The sequence below is a fragment of the Petaurus breviceps genome, unplaced genomic scaffold, assembly GCF_028583685.1.
Source record: "Petaurus breviceps papuanus isolate PSGF00001 unplaced genomic scaffold, PetGlider_PUasm1.0 37, whole genome shotgun sequence".
Lineage (NCBI taxonomy): Eukaryota > Metazoa > Chordata > Mammalia > Diprotodontia > Petauridae > Petaurus > Petaurus breviceps.
This window is the reverse complement of record NW_027186296.1, coordinates 79,515,807-79,542,494: the sequence shown is the minus strand read 5'-3', so window position 1 is coordinate 79,542,494 and position 26,688 is coordinate 79,515,807. Positions and strand designations below refer to the sequence as shown.

At 34.6% G+C, this 26,688-nt stretch overlaps 1 protein-coding gene across 1 annotated transcript in view; it reads left to right on the top strand.

The window, feature by feature from the left end:
- CFAP43 (cilia and flagella associated protein 43) overlaps window positions 1-26,688 on the top strand; it is a 157,594-nt gene that overhangs the window by 76,413 nt on the left and 54,493 nt on the right. The window contains 10 exon segments of the mRNA XM_069098895.1: window positions 3,223-3,353; window positions 3,667-3,799; window positions 4,772-4,789; window positions 5,107-5,193; window positions 8,237-8,314; window positions 8,968-9,093; window positions 14,264-14,368; window positions 23,384-23,500; window positions 24,992-25,213; window positions 26,383-26,589. Coding sequence (XP_068954996.1) covers window positions 3,223-3,353; window positions 3,667-3,799; window positions 4,772-4,789; window positions 5,107-5,193; window positions 8,237-8,314; window positions 8,968-9,093; window positions 14,264-14,368; window positions 23,384-23,500; window positions 24,992-25,213; window positions 26,383-26,589 — 1,224 coding nt within the window.

The following is a 26,688-nucleotide window of genomic DNA, read 5'->3' as shown; positions in this document are numbered from 1 at the left end:
AGATAGATAGATAGATAGATAGATAGATAGATAGATAGATAGATAGACAGATAGAACCATACTACATATACTTCTATTAATCAGTTCTTTCTCTGGAGGTGAATAGTATCTTCCTTCATAAGTTCTTTGTAGTTTATTTGAATATTTATAATACTCAGAATAGCTTTAGTCATTCAGTTATTCTTCAAATAATACTGATGTTCTGATGGTTCTGCTCATTTCATTCATTTCATGCAATTCTTGCCATGTTTTCCTAAAATCAAGTTACTCATCATTTCTTACAGCACAGTAGTATTCCATCACAATCATGTACCACAACTTATTTAGCCATTCCCCAACCAGTGCTCATTCCCTCAATTTCCAGTTCTTTGCCACCTCAAAGAGAGCTGTTGTAAATATTTTAGATTCGTTTCCTTTTAATCACCTTGGGAAATAGACTTAATGGTGGTATTGCTGCGTCAAAGGGTGTACACAGTTTTATAACTCTGTTGGCATAATTCCACATTGCTCTCCAAAATGGTTGGAACAGTTCACAGTTCCACCTACAGTGTATTAATGTCCCAATTTTTGCACACCTCTTCCAACATTTTCCTCTTTTATCATTTTAGCTAATCTGATAGATGATAGATATGATATCTCAAAGTTGTTCTAATCTGCATTTCTCTAATCAATGATTTAGAGAATTTTTTAAAATAACTACATATAACTTTGATTTCTTTCTCCAAAAACTGCCTGTTCATATCCTTTACCATTTATTAATTGGGGAATGGCTTATATACTTATAAATTTGACATATTCTCTATATATTTGAGATAAGACCTTTACTCAAGAAAATGTCTATAAATTTTTCCCTAATTTTTTATTTTCCTTCTAATATTGGCGACATTTCTCCCGCTCCCTCTGTTCCTCGGTTTTGTTCTCTGGCCCAGCACACAAGTAACTCAGATCCTCTTTTCCCTAACACTGGCAGAGCCTGCTTTCTCCAGCACCAGTGCTTCTGGATTGTAGCCACCACCCCCACCCCAGCAGGCTTTTGTTTCTGAAGGACTATTGCAAAACTGACTTTTGAGGCCCAAGTAAACTTCCTCAGCCTGGAACTAAAGTCTCTAGAGCACTCGAAAGAGCTCCATGGGAGCAGGATGTGGAGAAGATTGTGATAGGAGCTTGTGTCATGTCCTTGGGTTTGCTAGTGCAGCCTTGCTGCTAATAGCATGGGGAAAGGAGGAGGAGTGCCAAGTGAGCTCAAGGTCAGGTAGTGCCAAGTTCTGGTTTTGGAGGATTTTTTTTACCTTCTTTTAGATTCTGAGTATCCTAAACCATGGAAATAGCTGAAGACACTTTATTTTTGCTGCAGAATTTCTTTTGGAGAATTTTGGAAAAGTGATGAGGATTAGAAAAAAAATATTTAGTCTGCCATCTTGTTGCTCACATGACCTGGAAGTCTCTGAGTCTTTTATTATTTTCCCAAAGCCAGACTTCAACTACTACCAATATACTAGAATCCCCAGAAGGAGAAAAGAACAGTCTCTGGTAGTATTCCATTCCCTGATTATGGACTTTACTTCTGGCAAGCTCCTTTTTTCACACTCCCAGAAACTTCAATGCTAAAACCTAATCTGTCCCTATTTTCAAAATAAAAAATAAGTCCTTATTTTAAAAGGCTGGGGATCCCTATTCTAAGCTGTTAAAACTTTTAGAGTAAAATTGTTATGGTTCATGTTTCTATAGTACATTGTGATTTACAGAGCACTTTTCTCATATCAACCTAAGAGGCAGAACAAGTATTATTATACCCACTTTACAGATGAGAAATCAGGATCACATACTCTCCATGATGTGCTCAAGTATCATTTCAACTCATTAAGTACTGACAGTGTGAAGGTGGCATGCTAGCTGGTGGCAATATAAGGTTAGACACGACATAATCCTGCCCTCAAGGAGCTTACAAATAACTATGATATAAAGATGAATTCAAAGGAAAGATCCAGATAAATTATGAATACAAACTATAATAAACTAAGGAAGAAAGAGCTTGCTTTCATCTGGGGTCAAAATGGTCAGAAAAGATTTCATGGAAGAATTAGCATCTGAGTGGAGAGGAACTTCAACAGACAGAAGGATTTGCATGAACAATAAATAAAAGTATGGAAATGAGAGAAAGCAGGGTAAGATCAAGAGACAGTTTGTCTTGAACACAGAATACATGAAGTGGAATAGTAAAAGAAAGGTTGGATTGTGGCAGATTTTCTGTGTTAGACTCATGGAATTACATTTTATTCTGCAACAATGAGGATCCACTAAGAAGTTTCAAGCAGAGAAGTAACATGATCCTATTGGTGCCTTAGGTCAATTACTACAGCAGTGGTGTAGAGGACTCAGATTTGAGACAAGGTCAGTTAGGAGTGTATTACGATACTTTAGTCAAAAGGAGATGAGGGCCTGCATTAGGGCAATTGCAGTGGAAGTGGAAAGGTAAAGGATATCTATGAGAGATGTTTCTGAGCAGAATGAATTGGATGGTTGAGTTGAGAGAAAGAAGAGTTAAAGATGGTCTCAAGGTTACAAGCTGAGATGATTTGGAGGATAGTGGTGTCTTTGATATAAATGGAGAAGCTACATAGAGGGGCAAAAGACTTGAGGGGAGAAAGGTTCAATTTGGATACTCCGAGTTTGAAGTCTTGACATAGTGCAAGTGGTGCTCTGGGGAATGGATAGGCAAGGAGGCATGGACTTTTTCTGTATAATGGTTGTAACTGAAGTTGAAGAGTTAGATGGGATTACTGAAGGAGACAGTATATAGAGAGGAGAGAAGAGAGCCAAGAAAAATGGATTAGTGGAAGAAGAGAGACATAAACTTGATTCTTATGATTCCAAGACCACTGTAATTTCCACTATGCTAAATTGATTTTATAACATCAATATAGTTTAACCAATAGAACACTGAGTTGGGAAACAAGGGATCCTGAGTCTAAGTCCTCTTTTGTTCACTGATATAGTATAATTTTGAACCGGTCCCTTAAACTTCTTCATGCCTCTTTTTCTACATATGCATTGAACTATAGGTACATTTGACTTATTTGTTAATAACAATAATATTTACTTATTAAAATATTAATGATAATTTGTGTTAATAATAACTGATTTGTCTCAAAAGCAATGTGTAATTTGATTTAGTATAACACCCAATAAAACAGCAACCTTTATTGTTCCTTACCTGTTCAGGAACCATTTGCCCGAGCACGATGCCATTCTTACCAGGGAAAAGGAATTCGGTCAATCGTATTTTCGTTTGATGGCCAATCTATACTAGTTAATGGTAAAGAAGATGGTGCCCTTGTTTGCCTCAGATGGAAGTAAGCACAAGCTGAGAAGATATCATTTTAACTTTCATTGAAGTAAAAGAAGAAAAAAGAAAAGGATATAGAAGCAAATAGAATATTTTTGTTATTTTGCTAAATTCAATATGATAACTTTTATTAAACTGTAAATAATGTTTTATAATTTACATAAAAACTGGAAGTAAAGTTATGGAAAATTATTTACATATTTTAATTCCCAATTTAATTTAATTTTAATTAGAAAATTTTAAAATATGTAAAAGGTAAATGCTGCTTTTGACATCATTTTATAATACATATGTATTGTTCATTCTGTTTCAACCCACAGGAGTATAGGAGGACTTCTAATTCACCACATTACTGAATATTTTCAGGCCTTTATACCATATTTGAATAATAGCATTTTAGAACAAAATGTATCTTTATACTACATGAAAGATGTCCAGATCTATGAAGATCCAGTTGAGTTTCTACATAGTTTTTTGTTTTTGTGGTGGGGGGAAGGTAAGGCAATTGGGGTTGTGACTTGCCCAAGGTCACAAGGATAGTAAGTGTTAAGTGTCTAAGGTCACATTTGAACTCAGGTCCTCCTGACTACAGGGCCGGTGCTCTATTCACCACGCCACCTAGCTGCCCCCTACATAGATTCTTAAAAAATAAAAATCTCTCAATCCTATAATAATCAATTTTTAGTATTTTTATTTAAGTAACTAAGATTTTGAGTTCCTTTAACCACTTTTTCCTTTTATTCATGATTTAATGATCTAACAAAGATATAAGATCCTTCTCCCCTTGTACCCTTTGAGATGATGTTTTAACCCTTCTTACACATATAAAGAGTACTAAATCTGAATAGAAATTAGAGTAAAGAGGAAATGGATTTTAAATACATACTTATTGGAAAAAAATCTCAAGATAATGAAAATCATATGGGTACTGGATTTAAAATATCTCATCATGTAGACTACATATGTTATTTTGGAAGACATGACCAGAAGCCCACCAAAATAGAGTTGAGACCATGGTTCTTTGCTTCTAATTATTATATAAAAAGTCTTTCTTCTTGCTTCCTAACTTGAGTGATAGAGTACTCAGAAACATTTATAGCTTTAACTATAGCTTATAACATATGAGAAGAGTCAAATTTTTTATACAAAGTTAAAGAATTATTTTCTATTCTTTCAATCTACTCCCAACCCCTAAATCTGTAGAATATAGGATAGAATACAACTGTGTAGATGACTATCATTAAAAGTATATATTAGATTACTCATTACATGTAGCATTATGCCCCTTACTTATACTACCAGTATGATCTTGGAAAGGTTATTTAATCTCTCTGAGCTTCAGTTTCCTCATCTTTGAAATGAGGAGGTTGGAATAGATATGTTTGAAGACACTTCCCATTTGTGATTCTGATTCTATGATAAGAGATGTACAAAAGAAGTTAAGTTGCCCTTCATGAATCTATAATACCAACATTCATGATACAGATATTAATGATTTATAAATAAGTTAATGTGCTTTAAGTTAAATATGACATTAGGTGTGGCCAAAATATTAAGGGTATTTGATCTACTTATTGAAAATCTACTCAAAGGAATTTCATGTCAGAGGGAATCAAATTATTGTCTGTCTCTAAAATAACCACATAAAGTTTAAAGAGTAGCATTTTAGGATAATTCTTAAATAATGGGGTAGGGAGTTTGATGTATTCTCTAGAGAGCTCAGTTTAATACAAATTTTTATCCTTTCTTCTCAGATACAGTGCAAAAAGAAGTTTTCCCCAAAAGCTGACTATGAAGATAGTGCCCATGACGGTGAAACTAGTTGGTTACAAAGTAAAAACCAAGAGGTATTGTATGAGTGTATACACATATAAACATATATTATAGAAGATGCATTAATAATTTTATAGTTAATGTCAAAAAATCAAGACAAATAGTTTATGTATCCTAGGCAAAGTTTTCAAATGGTGCCTCCTACGTATCACTGTTCACTAGGAGCACTGGGTCTTTAATATTTAATAATCTTCCTCTTGATCACTACTTTTCCTTGAAAAATTTCATGTTAATGGCTCCTTCCAAGTTAGCAACTTTCTCAGTTGCAATGACATACCTCAGTCACTCATGATGGGATCATACCTTGAATTTCACCAGCACCCATAATTGTCACCTCTATGATCTTGAATTCAGAAATTTCCCTCTTTGTTCAGTCTCCTTTTCTTTTATCTTTAACTCGGACTATTCTTTCTATACCAATTCTTTCATCCTAATTGTGAACTGCAATGTATGCCTTTCTGCTCCTCTAATCCATCATCACCTCAGTTTCTTCCTTTCACTTTATCATATAGTTGACTAGTTTAACTATGTACTCTCCTCAGCCCTGGTATTTACCTTGAATTCTGCAGGGCAAATGAACAAGCAAAGTGATTACTATTTGCTGAGCACTCTCCTAAATCCTAGGAATACAAAGAAAGGTAAAAAAAATCAATCCTGCCTTCAAAGGAAACTAATGTATTGTCAGACAAGTAGAAGAAGAACCAGGAGAGAGTAGAGTCCTAAAAACCTAAAGAAGATAATATTTCTTAAAAAGATGTTAACTGGCAGCGTCAAAGGCTGAAGAGAGATCAAGAAGTATGAGGAACGAGAAAAAGCCATTTGATTAGATATTAAGAGAGATATCTGGAAACTTTGTAGAGAGCAATTTCAGATGAATATTGAAGTGGGAAGCCAGACTGCAGAGAATTATGGAGAAAGTGAGAAAAGAGGAAGTAGAAGAATCAATATTAGATCATCTCCTTCATCTCACACATGACTCCTCCACCCTCAAAAACCACTCACTTAATATATCCATACCCACTCACTAGGTATTGTCCTAGATCTCTCCTCACAAAAGGATCAGAAATATAGACAACAGAGGGGATGTAGGGACCAAGTGGGGTTTTTTGAGGATGGGGAAGACATAAAGGAGATGGAGGACATCATCTATAACTTTACCTCATGTTTCACTGAAAAATTGAGGCTATTTACTGAGAACTACCTCTTATACCCTCCTCATCTCATGTCATTCAGATGCCTTCTGCCACTATTACCTCCTACACCTGTTTCACATTAAGAAATGTCCTTTCTCCTTGCCATGGCTAACCTATCTGCATGTGCAATTGATCCTATTTTATCCTGTTTTCTCAAGCATTCTGTACCCTTTGTATATTATCCCTAATCTCTCATTAATCTTCAACCTCTCCCTATCTAATGATTGCCTCTCTACTGCCTACAAACTCACTCATACCTTTCTTCTATCCCCCACCCCACCCCTAATCATCTAGAGTCCAACCCACATTTTTTAATAGATGAGGAAACTGAGGACCAGAAAGGTTCATTTTCTTCACCAAGATCACACAGAAGTAGAGCCAGGATCTGAAATTAAGCCTTGTGACTCCAAATTCAGTAATCTTGCCACTATAACACACCATCAGTTTTACCTTTTAATATTCCTCAATCCATTGACTTAATGATTTATGTCAATTTCAACTATGTGTATAACTTCCTTCCAAATCCACATGGAAAGCACAGACTAGAAACAAGCTGTTGTAACAGTGACTTATTTTCACCTGCAGTTTATAGTCTTTTTCATTTGTGTGTGTTCCTTTTGCTATGAGATACTTTTTAAAATATTCTTTGTAGTTCTTTTTCATTACTCTTGCTTTGTAAATACTGTGTTTGTGACATGATATCTTGTCAGATCCAATAGCTGTTTTTCTTCAGTCCTTATCTGTCTTGATCTTTATGATTGATTTGACATTGCTGGCCATTCTCCCATTTCCTCAATACTCTTCTTCTCTGTATTTTTCAGATGCCACATCTATCTTCTTCCTCTTACTTATCTGACTTTCTTCTTAATTTTCTTTGCTAATTCATCATATATACTCCCAAATTTTAGTGTTCCCCTCTGTTCACTTGTCAAATTGGATGTTCCAGAAGCACTTCAAACTTAACATGTCCAAACAGAACTCATTATCTTCCCCCTGCCAGCCCCCAAACCCAACTTTCTCCCAAACATCCCTATTTCTGTAGAAGAAACTACAATTCTTCCAGTCTCCTAGTTATGTGACTTCCTCATTATCCTCACCCTCCTCACTCTTCCTTACTACATTACTGGCCAATTAATTTTCAAAATTTGTCATTTCTCCATAAAATTACTTGTGTCTGACCCCTTTTCTATACTCACACAGCTACAACCCTAATTCAAGTCCTCTTCATCTCAACTGTATTGTTGCAATGACTTCTTAATTGGTCTCCTTGTCTCACCCTAGTCTACTCCACTCTAGTCCATCTTCCACACAGATGCCAAATGACTATGTCACTTCCCTACTCAATAAATTATAGAGACTTCTTATTGCCTCTAAGATAAAATATAAAAACTCTTCTGTTTAGCTGTTAAAGCCCTTCACAACTGACCCCAGCGTATCTTTCCAGTCTTATTACTCCTCATTCTCTACTTTATAGTCTAGGTCAACTGGCCTTCTCACTGTTCCCCAGCCACAGCCCTCCGTCTCATGCTTCTGTCTCTCTGCACTGGCTGTCCTCCATGCCCGGATTACATTAACCTTCAACTCTAAGAATCTCTCTTTTCTTTCAAGAAGTAGATCAAGCACCACTTTCTACATGAAACTTTTCCTGATTCCCTCTACCCCAAGTACTAGTGTCCTCCATCTCTACTTTGTTTTTAGTTGTATGTAATCTATTTATATGTATTCTGTACAACCTTATATGTATATGTACTTGTTGTATCCTCCTGTTAGGACATAAACTCCTTATTTCATTCTTTGTATCCTTGGCCCCCCGTATAGTAGTTGGTAGTAGTAAATGTTGTTTATTGATTGATTGATGTTTCAGGCCACCAAAAGAGAGATCAAAGAGTTTAGTGAAAAAAAGAAGGAATTAAAAGAAGGAATCAAAACTTTGACTAAAACTGTAAGTGTTATGATACATACACTAATAAAATATGCCTATAGTCTCAACTGATATTTCCTGCTTAGTTGTATATAGGTATGAGGTGTGCTACTCAGCTATTCCCACTTCTATGTTTGCAAGCTCAGTTTTCTGCTGTATTCTTGGAAGTCAGTTACTACACACTCAGTCCAGAGCCTAACACACTGGGTGCTCCATCAATGTCAATGATGAAGGAAAAAGAGAACAAAATATATACAGACTTGAAAAGGGTAGACTATTTTTAATAAAGTGTTTAGAGAAATTCTCTGGAACAAATACATTAAACTATATGGTCCTCTTCAATGTTTCTCTCTTGGAGTAGGTTCTTAAAGAAAGACACTGAAAAATGTATTTTCTTTTTTAAAAAAAATCAACACACTACACATTGAAATATAGCAAAATTAAAAAGTTATTTAGCAACAAAACTGAACATGTCTATTCATAAGTAGATGTATTGCAATGAACAAACAGTGATAATCTTAAGAAGTGAAAATTCAACTAATCTTAATGGTAAGATCCTGGCAATAAGAAATGGTACTGGTTCTGACTTTTGCCCAATGAAACTGGTAGGGGGGGGGATCCTTTAAAGTTGATGTTATTTACTTGTTCACCATTATTTTTATCATTAAATTCAGATTCAGGCTATGATGGATGAAAATGAGTTAGCATCCAAGATTGCACAACTAGAACAACAGGAATTCAGTCTGGATGTTGAAGAAATGAAAAGGCTTCATGAGGAAGGTGAAGAAGAACTGAAAAGGGTATGTGAGAATTTACTTGAAGTAGCATCGTTTATATTCATAGACATAAAAAAGAAAGAAAGAAAGGGAAAAATTAGAACTTTTCCAGTATACTTAGAAAAAGCTTATTTATATCTGGGATATAAAAATAATAAATTGCTTCAATCATTTAGTGAATATTTGCTAAGCACTTGTTATGTGTATAATACTGTGCAAGAGGAGCTATGAAAGAGAATAAAAGATATTCTCTGTCTTTGAGGGGGTATTAGCACCAGAGGGTGGCAAAACAAGGTGGGATTTCATGATAATTTCATCCTTCAAAAGGTAGAGAAAAATATGTGGAAAAATTATTTTCTAGATCTGATTGTCATTAACAGGGAAGAACTGGGGATGGCTAGGTGGCACAGTGAATAGAGCACCAGCCCTGGAGTCAGAAGGACCTGAGTTCAAATTTGGCCTCAGACACTTAACACAAAAACTAGCCATGTGACCTTGGGCAAGTCGCTTAACCCCAATTGCCTTCCAAAAAGCAAAAAAAAACAAAAACAAAAAACAGGGAAGAACCGGTTTCTGGGATAAAAAATGGTGGAAACTTTGCATAAAGTGACCATTTGATGTTAGAACTTAGAGGAGAGGGAACAAGGTAACTCAACTCAACCAAGAGAGAGAGAGAGAGAGTCCCAGCTCCCACCCAAGAATAAATTACCTAAAGTCTCTAGTGTAATAGTCTAGGGAAAGGACATGATGGAGAATGACAGCTCCTCTCATGTCAGCTTCTTCCCAGAATCTTTTCCTTCAGCCAACAAAAGTAGGACTGGCTTCTTCCATCTTCTCTCTCAAAACTGGAAGCTGGAAGTGTCCAAAGGGGCTGCAAAGTCCAAAAAGACCCTCAACCTTGAAGAAGGTCCAGAGAAAACTAGAAGTCTGTAACCTTCTTCTATCCTGCTCCTGATGCAGACACAGGGCATTAATCTCCACTAGTAAAGACAGAGTACCCATATCAGTTGGCTTTGGTACTGGGATTACATGAAAATAAATAGCTTTTGCATAACAAACAGCAATCCATCCTGAAGAAACAAATAATGTTCCATTTTGGCTGGAACATACAATGTAATAAAAAAAAAAGAATAATTTACAATAAATTTAGAAAAATAGACTAGGACTATGAAAGGTTAAAGTAAGAAGGAGACACAAGTTTTTTTTGATAAAAGTGAATGACAATCAGAAATGCTTAGACAGAGTAAATGCTTAATAATACTTGTTTGACTGATTTGTACTTTAGGAATAACACTTAGGAGAGACTTCTAGAGAAGGAAAAAGACTGCATGCAGGAAGAACAATTAGGCGGTTACTTTAACCAATAACCTAGTGATGGTTAGAAGGGACGAGTGCCTGAAGTAGGGTATTAGCTCCATGAGTAAGATAGGAGATCATTGTGGAGATATAATTAATAAGCTTTGGCAACTGTTTGGATATAAGAAATGTAAATTAAGACAATTGAAACTTCACCTAATACCCACCAATTTAGCTAAGAAAATAAAAGTTGACAAAATTCATTATTGGTATGATTGCGGTGAAATATAAATAAATAAACAGCTAAAAACAAAGGAATGAAGAAATAAATAAATAGACATGGTATTTGTATTACTGGTGGAGATGTGAATTGGTTCTAGCCTTTTTGGGAAAATAATATAGAATCATACAACAAAAGATATGAAAAAGGGTATACTTTTGACCCAGTTAGGAACTGGGAGCTAAAGGAGAACATTAATAGAGGAAAAAAAACATCTATCTTCCAACAATATTCTGAATAGCATTATTTATAGTTGCAAAAATGTGCAACCAAAATAAATATCAAATAACTGTAGTAATAGCTAAATGAATTATGGTAAAGGAATGTAATGAACTATTATTGTGCCATAAGAAATAATGGAGATGGAATGACAAGTTAAAGGAAATAATGGAAGATTTCTGTGAAATTATTCAGAGTCAAGAAAGCAGAACCAAAAAGAACAATTTATACATTGCGTATAACTACTATATGTACCTAAAGACATGTATGTTCCAGACAAAAATAAAGCCAAAAAACATCACAAAACAAAGATATGTGGATAATACTATGTTAAAATAAATATACATCTCTTAGGTGAGAATTAATAATCAGTAAATAAAAATTTACAGTGTCAACCATTTTTTAAAAGTTTGGTTAAAGGAAACAGTGACATACAGTTACAGCATTTATTCCCTTAAAACTAGCAGACTTGTACAAGAAGCCAGACTAAGTAAGTCTGACTTCTGAACAAAGAGATGAAAAAGTTTAAATACATTTTGGAACCATCCCAATTCAGGGTGGCTGTGTCACACAAATTTATGATCCCCATAGATGTTTAATCATTGTATAGGAAAGGAATTTTCTTAATTAAATATATGGCAAACACAATAAGAGAGTGGACAAACTGTCAATTGAAATTATGATCCAGAATATCTGTGTTTTCTTTACCATTAACATTCCATAACATAGTATAGGTCCAAAAATATTAAGATAAGAAAAAGTCCCATTACTCAAGTTAATGCCTCGAGTTAAGGGTCTCATCCTTAAGGGCCATAAAGTAAGCCTCGTCTACTTTGCTGACATAAGAAGAGGTATTTTCTGAGCCCACTCAGAAAGCAAACACAAAGCAGGGTCCCTTTGGAATTTATGATCTCAGGATGCTCTGGAGTTGCTGGCACAGGGAAAGGCTTTTTTAAAGCGAGGCAAAGCAGTCTGTCTGATTAATTCAGATTTTGGCCAAAATATGATATTTAATGATTATCAATAGATATGTACAATCTTTGCGATTGCTTTTTGTTTCATCTTGTATATTCCTTTTTCTTACTCTCTAGTTTATATATTTGAAGATCTCTACTTGTTGTTAGAACTTAAAGTGTATGTATTAAAAATAAAGACATGCTGCAAGCTATATTTAGGCTCCTACTCAGTCTGTCTTTCTTTATTCTCTGCCTCTTCTAGTTCATCCTTCATACTTCTGCCAGAATAATATTCCTTAATTATCAACATGGTAACATCACTCACCTGCTTTAAAATACACACACACACACACATGGGTGTGTGCCTTTTGGGTGAGGCCTTTCAACTGAGTCTAAGCTTTACAGAACAAATTCTTTTATTCATGTGATTTGTTTTGTGAAGTTTGGATTCAGTCAAAGGGCCACTCTTGAGGACCTAGAGGACCACATGTGACCTCCAGGTTGCGGATTCCCCACCTCTGGTCTAAAGTTTTCCTAAATTTCATACCTCCCACATCTTACATCCTGCACTGATGAAGCACTTAAATGTTTGATGAATGATTACACATGTGATATAAGATAAAATGGGGCACATAGATGGCACAGTGGATAAAGTGCCAGGTCTAGAGTCAGGAAGACTCATCTTCCTTAGTTCAAATATGGTGTCTGATAGTTAATAGCTGTGTGACCCCAGGCAAAGAATTTAAACTTGTTTGCCTTGGTTTCCTCATCTGTAAAATGAAGTGGAGAAAAAAATGGCAAACTAATCCAATATCTCTGCCAAGAAAAGTCCAAATGCAGTCCGAAGAGTTGTACACAACAGAAAAATGATTGAGCAACAACAAACATTATAAAATGGAATTCCTAGTTAAGCTAAACCCTCCCATATAGATGTAGATTTCCACAAATTATAATCATTTGGGAGCATTTTATTATTTATTCTTTAAAGTATCTAAATCAAAGTTATTTTAAAGCATCAGTTATATGTTACTTATATCACATGGTTTTGGGGGGTGGGTTGGTTGTTTGTTTTTTGCTTTTGGGAGGGCAATTGGGGTTAAGTGACTTGCCCACGGTCACATGGCTAGTTTTTGTGTTAAGTGTCTGAGGTCGAATTTGAACTCAGGTCCTCCTGACTCCAGGGCTGGTGCTCTACTCACTGCGCCACCTAGCCACCCCCTCACATGGTTTTTGTGAGAAAAGCACTTTGCAAACTATAAAGCAGTACATAAAATACAAAGAGTGAACAATTCTAAATTTAGGAAGAACTCAGAGGTAACAATGTAAGATTCAGCTGATATATGTAGTCTGTTGTCACAAATTATAAGCATAGATACTATTGTCTTGGAGGACTGGCAGATCACCAGTGTAAATTCCTTCCATCAGACCCATTGGGGAGTTTTCCATATAGGAGAGTTCTCATATAATTAAGCTTTTAAGAACCTCTAACAAAGGATTGTCTCACTGAACAGTGAAATATAACACCTGTGAAAAAGGCATACTCTTCTGAATAGAAAAATAAATAGTATAAGGTCTCTAGGAGCATGGCATAGAAGATAAGAATCCTGAATTCAATCCTCTTCTACACCTCTTCTACATAATGGCTTTATGACTCTGGGCAAGTTCCTCAATACCCTGTGCTCTAGGCAACACTTTAAGATGGTAAATTGCTAAGAAGGCAACTGACTACTGGGGCTACTTGGAAGGAGGAGTTTCCACGTCTAGAATTACTCATGCTGCTGAAATAACATGTCCAGTTGGTATGCCTATAAGGTCTCAAAAGGTGTTCAAACTATGCCTAGTTAACATTTTTATTAATATTAGACTGCCACTAAATCCCTATTCCATTGACTCTTTATAGCATGGTCTCTTAAAACCAATGCCACTGAAGCACAAGGTCAGGGATTTCCTACTGAGCTATCAAGTCTACATGTGAGGGCCCAGAGATGCTGTCGCCTAAGACCCAGCCTAGCTAAGAAAGGGCAGCTAGATGACACATTAGAGTGCTAGATCTGAAGTCAGGAAGATTCATCCTCCTGAATTCAAATCTGACCTCAAACACTAGCTGTGTGACCATGGGAAAGTCACTTAACCCTGTTTGCCTTGTTCATTTGTAAAATGAACTAGAGAAGGAAATGACAAACCACTCCAGTATCTTTGCCAAAAAAAAAAAAAAAACGCTGAATGGGGTCACATAGTCAGATACAACTGAAGTAACGGAACAACAAAAACAATAAAGTGAAGAATTTCTTGCCTATAGAAACTCTTTAAAAAACTGAAGTCTTACTTATAAATGATTACTTATAGATCATTTTAGAAATGTATTCATACAAATAAGTTATTAAATTTTACATGCTAGACCATTTTGAAACATTAACATTTTCTTTTTCTTTTTTTCTTAAAGATAAAAAAGGAAGCAGAAATGGAAAATCTAGCTAAGAAGTATTTATGTCACATTTTGAAAGAAGAATGCTGGCACTCCATGCACATAAAAGGCCGATCACTTAAGGTTACTAGTCTTAACATGTTATCTTTTGTAATCAATAGAATCAGTTATCTCAAGTAATAAATATTCATAGGAGTTAAAATATGTGACAATCCTTTCACTACTGCAAAATATACTCTCTAAAATTCAACAACATTATACCTCATCAGAGCAGTATATAACTCTTCTACTACTTAGGAGTTTCGCTTTTCATTAAGTCCCTTTATGCTTTCGTCCATGAGGACCTCTCAACATATCTTCAATGTTTTTCTCTCTTTCCTTCTTCTCCATGATAACACTTCCAACTATTTCTTCTTTAACAAACTTCCCCTTCCCTCAGAGGTTTCATCTAAGATGCAGTTGTCAGTATTGTGATGAATATTATCACCTGACATATGGTTGTACTTTTAAGTATAAGAACATGGGGAACTTGCAGCACAGCTTGATACATAACACCCATAGCCTCCATCTGCTCTCATACCTTGTAAACTATATACTCTCACTTGCTTCAATTCTCTTTAGATTTAATTTCCCTTCTTTCCTTTCATAAGTCTGGCTAGACAGTAGAGTTAAGTTTATGATTATGAAACAAAAACTAAACTAAAAAAGAAGTACAAGGCAAGGTCCTCCACTGAGAGGAAAGGACAAGAGTGGTAAAAATGGCTTGAGGAGAAAAAAACATTTTGGAGGAGTCACTGTGGGAATATGATAGTCAATCTGGAAATAGCAAAAGGATTGGTAGACCCAGTTACAGCCCAGTTGACCTTATTTTCCTTTAAAAGCAGTTTTAAAAGTCATTTTTATTTTCTCCCTGCCACTTCTCCCCCACTTCCCCTGCACTGAGAAACATGCATAGTCAAGAAAAATTATTTTCTGCATTGACCTGTCTATACTTATACATTCACATATACTACCCACATGTATGTACATGTATACATGTATTACATATATATGCACATACAAACATAGGTCTCAAAATGTACTCCAAGTCTACCACCCCTCATATGGTAGGGTAGCATCTATCATGAGTCCTCTGGAATGGAAGTTCATCATTATTTTGATCAGAGTTCCTAAGTCTTTCAAAGTTACTTGTACATTTTACCTCCTGTTAACCTGCCTCTTAATTGGTCATGAAATCTTCCCCATTCATAGGTGGGAATAGGCAATTTCTCTTTTGCTTCTCAAATTTATGATGTCCACCCACTTGGAACTTGGCTTGTTACATGGTGTGAAATGTTGATCTTTACCCACTTTCTGCCAGACTGCTTTCCAGTTTTCCCCATGGTTTTTGTTGAATAGTTAAGTACTTGCCACAGTAGCTGAGTTTATCAAACAGTAGACTGTTGTGCTTATTTGCTTCTCTACATTGTGTATCTAATATGTTCAACTGATCAAACTCTCTATTTCTTACCCACTACCAATCTGTTTTGTTTGTTTGTTTGTTTATTAACAATTAGGACTCTATAGTACAGTTTGAGATCTGGTACTGCCAGGTCCCCTTCCTTTCCACTTTTTAAAAGAATGATTCCCTTCATATTCTTGACATTTTGCTCCTCCAGATAAATTCTGATATTTTTTCTAGCTGTATAAAGTAATCCTTTGGTATATTGATTGATATGGCACTGAATAGAGAAATTAATTTGGGTAATACTATTATTTTTATTATGCTGGCTTATCTTTTTTTTTTTTTTTACCTTTTGGAGGGCAATTGGGGTTAAGCAACTTGCCCAAGGTTACACAGCTAGTTTTGTGTGTGTGTGTGTGTGTGTGTGTGTGTGTGTGTGGGTGTGTGGGTGTGGGTGTGGGTGTTAAGTGTCTGAGGCTGGAACTGAACTCGGGTCCTCCTGACTCAGGGGCTGGAGCTTTTACTCACTGCGCCACCTAACCGCCCCTATGTTGATTTATCTTACTCAATATTTCTCTAATCATTTAAACATATCTTTATTTTGTAAAGAGAGTTTTGTAGTTTTTGTAATCATATAGTTCTAGTGTGTCTTGGTAGGTAGACTCCCAGGTATTTTATACTATCCATAGTTATTTTAAAGGAATTTCTCTTTCTATAGCCTCCTACTGGATTTTATTCATAATATACAGAAATGTGAATGGCTTATATGTTTCTTTTATATTCTGCAATTTTGCTAAATTTGCTAATTGTTTCAATTAGTTTTTTAGTTGACTCTTGGGGTTCTCTAAGTAAAACATCATATTATTTGCAGAAAGTAATCATTTTGTTTCTATGCCTTATGCTCATTCTCTTGTTTTCTTTTTCTTTTCTTGTTGCTATACCCAATATTTCTAACAACTGTATTCAACAGTAACTGCAATAATATACATCCTTGCTTTATACCAATCTTAATAGAAAGGCCTCTAGTTTAACCCCATTACAGATAATGCTAGCTCTTGGTTGTAGATAGATACTACTTACCATGTCAAGGAAAACTTCCTTCTTTTTTGTTTTGTTTTTTTAAATAGGAATAGGTGTTGTGTTTTGTCAACAGCTTTTTCTGCAACTGTTGATAGAATCATGTTATTTTTGTTGTTACTATTAATATGACAAATTATGTTTCATAATATTGAACCATCCCTGTATTTCTGATATAAATCCCACATGCCCAATGTTTGAAAGAATTTGCTTATAAAGCCATTTATTCCTGACTTCATTTTTTACTTAATTTATTTTTCTAATATTGAGTTAAATCCCCTGTTTCTTAGTCTATTAATTTAAGCATTCTATATTTTTGTAAACATTCATCTAATTAACCTAGGTTGGCAAGCTAATTAAGTGAGCAAAAAATAGCTCTCTAATTTCATTGGTTGTGAATTTAACTTTCATTTTTGATACTGGCAGTATCAAGTTAGTAAACAGCTTATCTATTTTATTGGTCATTTTCAAAATAAACTCGTTCTCTAGCTTTATTTATTAATTCAAGGCATTTTTCTTTCAATTTTGTTAATATCTCCTTTGATTTTCAGAATTTGTTGGTTTTCTAGTTGTTGTTTTTTAATGCCCAATGCACTTAGCTGTTCTTTATCGTTTTTAATGATTAAAGTGCTAAATTTTGCATTATATTTTTTGGCAGCATTCCACAAGTTTTGGTATGTTGTTTCACTGTCATTACATTTAAAGAAATTATTGGTTGTTTCTGGAAGGATAAATTCAAGGTCCCCCATTATTATAATTTTGCTATTTCTATAACTCATTTAACTATTCTTTTAAGAATTTAAACTTTATGTCATTTGGTGTGTGTGTGTGTGTGTGTGTGTGTGTGTGTGTGTGTGTTCAGTACTGGAATTAATTCATTGTCTATGGTACCTTTAAGTAAAATGTAGTTCCATGTACTCTCTCTTAATTTGGTCTATTATGCTGTTTCTTTATCTGAGATAATAATTACAACCCCTGCCTTTTATTTTAAAACACAAAATAAAACTTTTATTTACTGGATCATGGAGAGTCATTGAACAAGTCTATGTACTTAAAGAATCATGTATGCTTATGCATGGGAAGCTTTTGTTGAAAGAAATCTTTAAGACTATCTTTTGATCAAATCAAATACCTTTTCTGTTTTACTTTTTTTTTACTACAAACAATGAATATTACCAAAAATGATTTTTTTAATGCACAAAGCACAGGAAAGAAGTCTCCAAATGAAACTTTAGAGATTTTTTAAATAATTATCAATTATAATTATTTAGGAAGTTATAATCTTTTATTAATTTATTTATTTTTAGTTTTTCACATTCATGTCCACAAGATTTCTTTCTTTGTTTCTTTTTTTTTTTTTTTTGCTTTTTGGAGGGGGGAAGGTAGGCAATTGGGGTTAAATGACTTGTTCAAGGTCACACAGACAGTTTTTGTGTTAAGAGTCTGAGGCCACATTTGAACTCAGGTCCTCCTGACTCCAGGGCCTCTATTCACTGCACTCTATTCACTGCACCACCTAGCCGCCCCGACTTTCACAAGATTTCAAATTCCAAATTTTCTCTCCATATCTTCCTTCTGCCCACCCCAATACAGTATGTATTCTGATTATCCCTTCCCCCACTCTGCCCTCCCCTTCTTTCCCCCCCCCCCCCTTATCCTCTTCCCTTCTATTTTCCTGTAGGGCAAGATAGATATCTATACCCCATTGCCTGTATATCTCATTTCCCAGTTGCAAGTAAAAACCATTTTTAACATTTGTTTTCAAAACTATGAGTTCCAAATTCTTTCCCTTCCTCCCTCCCCACTCACCCTCATTGAGAAAGCAAGCAATTTAATATAGGTTATACATGTGGTCATGCAAAACACTTCCACACTAGTAATGTTGCGAAAGACTATATTTCCCTCCATCCTATCCCGCCTCCATTTATTATATTCTCTCCTTTTACCCTACTCCTCCTCAAAAATGTTTGCTTCTGATTACTCCCTCCCCCAATCTACTATCCCTTCTATCATCCCCCTTTCTCTTATGCCCTTCTCCCCTACTTTCCTATAGGTTAAGATAGATTTCCATACCTAATTGAGTGTGTATGTTATTCCTTCCTTAAGCCAAATCTGATGAGAGTAAGGTTCACTCATTTCTTCTCACCTCCCCCCTCTTCCCCTCCACTGTAAAAGCTTTTTCTTGCTTCTTTTATGTGAGATGATGTACCCCATTCTACCTTTCCCTTTCTCCTTCTCCTAGTATATTCCTCTCTCATCCCTTAATATTATATTTTAAATATCATCCCTTCATATTCAACTCACCCTGTACCCTCTATATGTATATATGTATGTCTATACATATATACTACTTCCAACTACCCTAATTTTAAGGAAGGTCTCATGAGTTACAAATATCATCTTGCCATGTAGGAATGTAAACAGTTCAACTTTAATAAGTCCCTTATAATTTCTCTTTCCTGCTTATTCTTTCATGCTTCTCTTGAGTCTTATATTTGAAAGTCAAATTTTCTATTCAGCTCTGGTCTTTTCATCAAAAATGCTTGAAAGTCTTCAATTTCATTGAATATCGATTTTTCCCCTGAAGTATTATACTCAATTTTGCTGTGTAGGTGGTTCTTGGTTTTAATTCTAGCTCCTTTGACCTCTGGAATATCATATGCCAAGTCCTCCAATTCCTTAATGTAGAAGCTTCTAGATATTGTGTTATCCTGTTTGTGTTTCCACAATACTTTAATTGTTTCTTTCTGGCTGCTTATAATATATTCTCCTTGACCTGGGAACTCTGGAATTTGGCAACAATATTCCAAGGAGTTTTAACCTTTTGGGATCTCTTTTAAGAGGTCATCAGTGGATTCTTTCAATTTCTAGTTTCCCCTCTGGTTCTAGAATATCTGGACAATTTTCCTTGATAATTTCCTGAAGGATGATGTCTAAGCTCTTTTTTAAAATCATGGCTTTCAGGTTGTGCAATAATTTTTTAATTATCTCTCCTGGATCTATTTTACAGGACAGTTGTTTTTCCAATGAGATATTTCACATTGTCTTCTATTTTTTCATTATTTCGGTTTTGTTTTTATAATTTTTTGATTTCTCACAGAGTCATTAGCTTCCATCTGCTCCATTCTAATTTTAAGGAATTCTTTTCTTTCTTTTTAAAATTAAATTATTTATTTTTAGTTTTCAACATTCACTTCCATAAGTTTTAAATTTCCTCCTTCTCCTTGCCCTCCCCCTCCCCAAGATGGCTTGCAATCTGTATGGGCTCTACACATACAAGGAATTATTTTCTTTAGTGAGCTTTTGGACCTCCTTCTCCATTTAGCCAATTCTGATTTTTAAAGCATTCATCTCGTCATTGACTTTTTGAACCTCTTTTGTCATTTGGGTTAGTCTATTTTTTTAAGGTATTATTTTCTTCAATATTTTGTTTGGTCTCCTTTAGCAAGCTGTTGACTCATTTTTCATGATTTTCTTGTACCAGTCTCATTTCTTTTCCCAATTTTTCTTCTGCTTCTCTTATTTGATTTTCAAAATCCTTTTTGAGCTCTTCAATGGCCTATGACCAATTCATATTTTTCTTGGAGGCTTTGGATGTTGTCTTGTATGTTTTAACCTTCTTTGTCACCAAAGTAAGATTCTATAGTCTCAGTTTTTTCTGGTGTTTGCTCATTTTCCCAGCCAATTGCTTGACTTTTTAACTCTTTCTTAAGGTAGGACTATGCTTCCAGTGTGGAGAGTGTACTGTCCCAAGCTTCAGGAGTTTTGTGCAGCTGTTTTCAGAGATACTTCTAGAGAGCTGTAAATTTTCAATTCTTCCAGGGTAGTATTATCAAAGGAGAGATGTTTACTCCCCTCCTGACCTGTTCTCTGATCTGTGAATGACCACACACACTCTTTTCTCCCTTAGAACTATGAGGAGAATTCCCTCTCTATCACAGCCACAGGAAGGGGGAGAGTTAGAACCCGTGGGAGTAATGGGAAAAACAAGAAAATTGGAAGGCATGAATTCAGGGGGAGAGATTTTGAGGCAAATGGGTAATAAAAGTAACCAGGTCAAGGCAGAGATCAATTATGGGCTACATAACTAGGGACATGGTGGAAGAAGGTACCCTACCATGGGCGTTGTCTTCTCTTATACCTGTGATACTCAGCATTATTCTGAGGGTGAAGCACTATAAAAAAGAGGAACATGTGGGCAAGTTCTTAAAGTAATGACAGAAACTACCCAAAAGGGAAAGCCTAGGATAAATACTTTGGGGATTGAGAAGCATCAGAAAATTATAGAGGTCATCAATCTGAGAAGGGCTAGAAGATAGAGGATAATGAAGAGAGTAAGAGAAATCCTTTTTGGAAAAGGGAGCAAAAAAATAAATTTTAAAAACTAGTGAACAAGACTATATGAAGGAGATGTTAGGAGGAGAGGGAAATCTACTTGACAAATTGAGAGGGAAAAGAGGAGGAAAGAATTACATAATCAGATAAAAGCAGTAGATAAAAAATAACTAATAAGCTAAACCTCAAATGAAAAGGGATAACAAATGAGAGGAAGAGATCAGGGTGACAGGAAGAGAGCCAGTAGAAATAGGTCATCTTTAAAACAATTAAGGTAAAATTACTAAAGGAACATTCTATTATGTTTGCAGCTATTGTGGGGATGGGGGGGCCAGAGGGAATAATAACTTAAACACAAAAAAATATTAGAGATAAATATAGGAAAAGATAAACCTGCATCTATTGAGATGATCCTAACTTTAAATATGAATAGTTAATAATTCAATAAAATGAAAGAGTGACATACTGAATAAGAACACAAAACCCTATAATCCATTGTTCTTTACAAGAAACATATTCAAAAAACAAAAACATACACAAAATAAAATAGTGTATGAGGAAAAAATTTACTATGCATCAAGTGAAAAATAGCAGGAGTTATAATCCAGCTATCTAACAAAGCAAAAATAAACATTCCAAAATAAATAGGTATAAATGAGGAAACTACATTATGCAGAAAGGAATCATAGGTAAAAAACCAATACCAATAATAAACTTATATGCTCCAAAAGTTTTAGCATTCAAATTCATAAAGAAAACATTTCTGCTTCAAAAAGATATAGATAGTAGCACAATAGTGATAGGAGACTTCAGTATCCCACTATCAATTTTGGATAAATCTAACAGAAAGATAAACAAAAGGGAGATATGGAACTGAAAAAATGTCTGGAGAAATGAGTTAAGAGACTTAAGCCATCTTCTAAATGAGACTGAAAAAATTTCCTGATATTTCTCATAATTTTCAGTAGAACATCAAACATTTACAAAAACTGACCACATACTAGGACACCAAGGTATAGCAAATAAATATAAAAAGGTAGGAACAGATAATATATTATTTATAGATAAACAATAAAACACTACGCAATAAGATTAGTAATTTGTTCAGGAACCACAAAAAAGGCAAACCCAAACTGAGTATTAAGAATTAAATCCTAAATAATGAGTAGGTCAAAGAACAACTCATTAAAAATAGATATTATGTAAAAGAAAATGATAATGATGAAACGTCAAAATTTCAAGGGTATACCTAAAGCAGTCAACAGGAAGAAAATTAGTAAACTGAATAAACATTTTTAAAAATTAGAAAGTCAGTGAAAAACAAACAAAAAAATAAGCAAAAAAGAGGAGATATTAAAAAGTAGAGTAATAAATTGGGAACAAAAAAATAGAAATGATTAATAGAACTAAAAGCTAGTTCTCTGAAAAGACTGATAAAATTTATATACTCTTAGCTAATATAATTAAAAAGAAGAGAGCAGAAAATCAAATCAATAAAATATCAAATGAGCAAGGTAAAATCACAACAAAAAAAGAAGAAATAAAAATAATGATCATAACATATCATGCAGTTATATGCTAGTAAAACCAAGAATACAAAAAGACAAAGATAAATACCATAAAAAGTATAAAATATTCAAACTGTCAGAAGATCAGACAGAGATCTTAAATAATCCAAACTCAGAAAAGGAAATAAATCTAGTTGTAAAGGAACTAGAGAAGAAAAAAACTCCCAGTTCTAAAAAATTCACAGAAAAATTCTACCAAACTTTTAAAAAATAATTGCCACCCATATTTCACAAATTATTCTCAAAAATTGAGACAGAAAGCACCTTACCATACTTCTTTTATGAGATAAATATAGTCATAATACCTAAACCAAGTAAAGATAAAACACAGGGGGAAAACTACAAGTCAATATCATTAATAATGAATACTAACTCAAAAAATTTAAACAAAATCCTGTCAGACTACAGTGATTTATCCAAGAAATCATTCACTATGACCAAGTGGTATTTATACCAGGGATGAAAAGAATGGTTTAACATTAGGAAAACAATCAATATAATTTACCACAATAGAAACCAAAAACACATGATCATCTCTATAGATGCAGAAAACACTTTTGACCAAGGGCAACACACTCTTTTATGCTTTCAAAAAAAACTTATATAAGGATTTTTTAATATGAAAATATCTTTTAAAAACTTAATGTTACTTATTAGACTTTTTCATAATTTAACTGAAAACATTTTTACTCTGTTATTTTTATATTTGTCAAGTCCTTTCATGGTTGTTTGGAGGTTAAAAATTTCCCAATGAAAGAACGTGCTCCAGAAGAATTGAAAGAATTGGAGACAGTCTTGCAGCTAAGGAAAACTGAAGAAATTGAACAGAAAGTACGGTTTTGAATATTTCTGTCATACATTCTAGTTCAAGTCTTAATACAGATTTCAATTGAAATACAATGGAAGAAATGTATAGTGGAGAGCTAGCATCAAAGTCAGGAAGACCTGATGTTCAAGTACCACCTCTCACATAGACTGGCTATGGGATCTGGACCAAGTCACCTAACTTCTCAATGGTTGATCTAGGCAACTCTCTAAAACTCTTAAGTTGTAAAGGTAACACCTTGTATTGTAGAGTTTCCTTACTTTGAGAGGTTTCTGTACCAATAAAATCACAAGTTCAGTCCATATAATAATATTAGCTAACGTTTATATAGAGTTTTAAGGTCTGCAAAGTGCTTTACATATGCTATCTCATTTAATCTTCACAACAGCCCTGGAAGGCACGTGCTGTTATTATCCCTATTTTACAGATGAATACACTGAGGCACACAAAGGTAAAATGACTTGCCAGGTATCACATAGCAAGTAAGTATCTAAGGTTGAATTTGAATTAATGTCTTCTTGACTTCAGGTCTAAAGTTTTATCTACTGTTTCACCTAGCTGCCATATCCCTTCTAATGAATAATATATACTTGTAAAATATCCATGGCTGTCCTTCACATAAGAAGATGAATGAACATAGCACATGAGTCTCTAATTAGTTCCATAAATAGTGGTGAGGCCATACATACTCTCCTTATATAATCAGACAAGTGGTTATACATTTTCAAGACAACTGGCCAAGTGTGGAATACATTTTGTTCCTATGAAACAGTGTGTGTCTGGGCAAAATCTATCGGCTTACACAAGTTAGAATGCATAGCCATGGTCTTATTAAAACTATTCTCTAGCAACCTACTCTACTTGGCATTACAAAAGAATAAAGTCAGATCTGGAAAAGTACCACACTTTTTGGTATAATGTAAGCTACTGAGATAATATCAAGCACATTCCATATATAGTTTTCTAAAATATAAAATGAGATGAATACTTACTATGTAGTGCTTGACTTATATTAGTCATCTTGTGACTTATGTAAAATACAAACAGGATATATTTTTTCATGTTTAAGTAACAAGACCCACCTTAAAATATTTACATGGACAAGTTATTCTGCCAACCTAGTTCAAAGATAATATACATTTTTTTTTTTGCTTTTTGGAGGGGGGAGGGCAGGGCAATTGTGGTTAAATGACTTGCTCAAGGTCACACAGCTACTAAGTGTTCATTGTCTGAGGTCAGATCTGAACTCAGGTCCTCCTGACTCCAGGGCCAGTACTCTATTCACTGGATAATATACAATTGAATACAATTTTTACTGTTCTTTCATAAGACTTTCAAGGTCCACCTGACATTCTGAATACTAATGTAGAGAGCAGAATTTTAAACCTTAAATTGATTTTTGAAATAATTATGTTGTTGCCAGGTTGCCCTTTATAGACATAATTGCGACTTAATAGTTATTTAATAATGAACTACCATGTTTTTTCCATACAAAGCTACGGAAGGAAATTTTAGAAGTTCAATCCACACCTTTAAGTAAAAAGGAAACTGAAGAGGAAGAGGAGGAAGAAGAAGAAAAAGAAAAAAGAGAGAGCAACTTACCCAATTACTTACTTGGCAGCTTAAGTTATGAGCTTGGTGCAAACACAAGTATGTTATATAGCCAGTTAGAACTTCATAACAGAGAAGAGAAAATCAACCAGATTGTATTACTAAAGGTAAACTATTTTTATCTTCCAAATCAGTAAAGGTCTCTTGTAAAATGCTTTCTTATGCCCCAGACTAAATTATGATACAAATCAAATTATATCCTTTTCGGTATTCTTAAATGTTGACACATACTGTAATTCAACTTACAGCTTCCTTCCTCTTCCCCAACCATCTTTCTCCTATGACTATCTCTACTGAAGGTACCTCTGTTTCCTGCGGTACTCTACTGAGATACATATGAGCATATTATATTAGGGAGGAAAGGAAAAGTATTGTTTATAGTCTAGGCACTGTGCTAAGCACTTTACAAATATTCTTCTCTGATTTTCCTAACAACCTTATGAGGTAGTGCTGTTATTATTCCCATTATTACAGTTGAAGGAACTGAGATGAACAAAAGTTGTGACTTGCCCAGAGTCACATAGCTAGTAAGTGTCTGAGGCTGGATTTGTATGCTGGTCTTCCTGACTCCAGGCTCAGTGCTCTATCCACTGCACCACCTATCTGCCTCATATTAGTTTCATAACTAATGTTAAACAGTTCTGGGATACCATTATCATGCCTTTGTCCTAAATTATCTTCTCCCCCCCAAAAAAAAGTATTTCAATCTTAACATTACACAGAAAGACAAACAGGATTCCAATGGTAAAAGAAAAATTTCCAGTATAAAGTGTTTTTGTCCTTTTCCCAAAAAAATCACAAAAGTTCATATAACAGATAATAGACTATACCTAATTCAAATTCAACATATTGATTTTTAATTGAAGGAAACTTACAATTAAAAGCCAAGCCAAGAGAGAAAAGTTTAGTATGACTGCTATTAATCTTAGAGGAATGAGGAGATATTGAAGGATCATAAGTAGGAAAATATACTTGACTTTTCAGATTTCAGACCTGTCTAGAGATCATGTAGTCCAAATTTCTAATTTTATAGATGAGGAAATTGAAGTCCAGAGAAGGAAGTATTTTGCTTAAGGTCATGGTTAATAATAAAATAGAGATCTTCTAACTCTAAATACAGAGTTTTCTATAGTTTTATACTTAAAACATTATTTTAGGAAGACCAACTTTGGTGGTGATTTGCAGGATGGATTTAGAGTAGGGATAGAGTGTAGAACTATTAAGACTGTGGGATGACACTGCCAGTAAAGAAATATCCTATGATATGATATTTCAGGACATTATTTACAACATCAAAACTGAATTTAATAAAGACTTTGATATTGTATATCGACAAAAAGAGTTGGAAATCACACGTGTGAATGAAAGAAATACACATATTCAAGGAATTATTACAGAACTAGATCTTGGGGAACAGATATGGCAACCAGCATTTGAAGACTGTGAGAAGCCAGAGAGGATTCTAACTGTAGAAGATCATGAGGTACATCCTTTCCTCACATTCTAATGCTGCTTTCCTGTTTCACTTTTGTACTTGTATCCTTGGGTTGATTGCTGACCGAGGCAAATGGGGGGGGAGAAG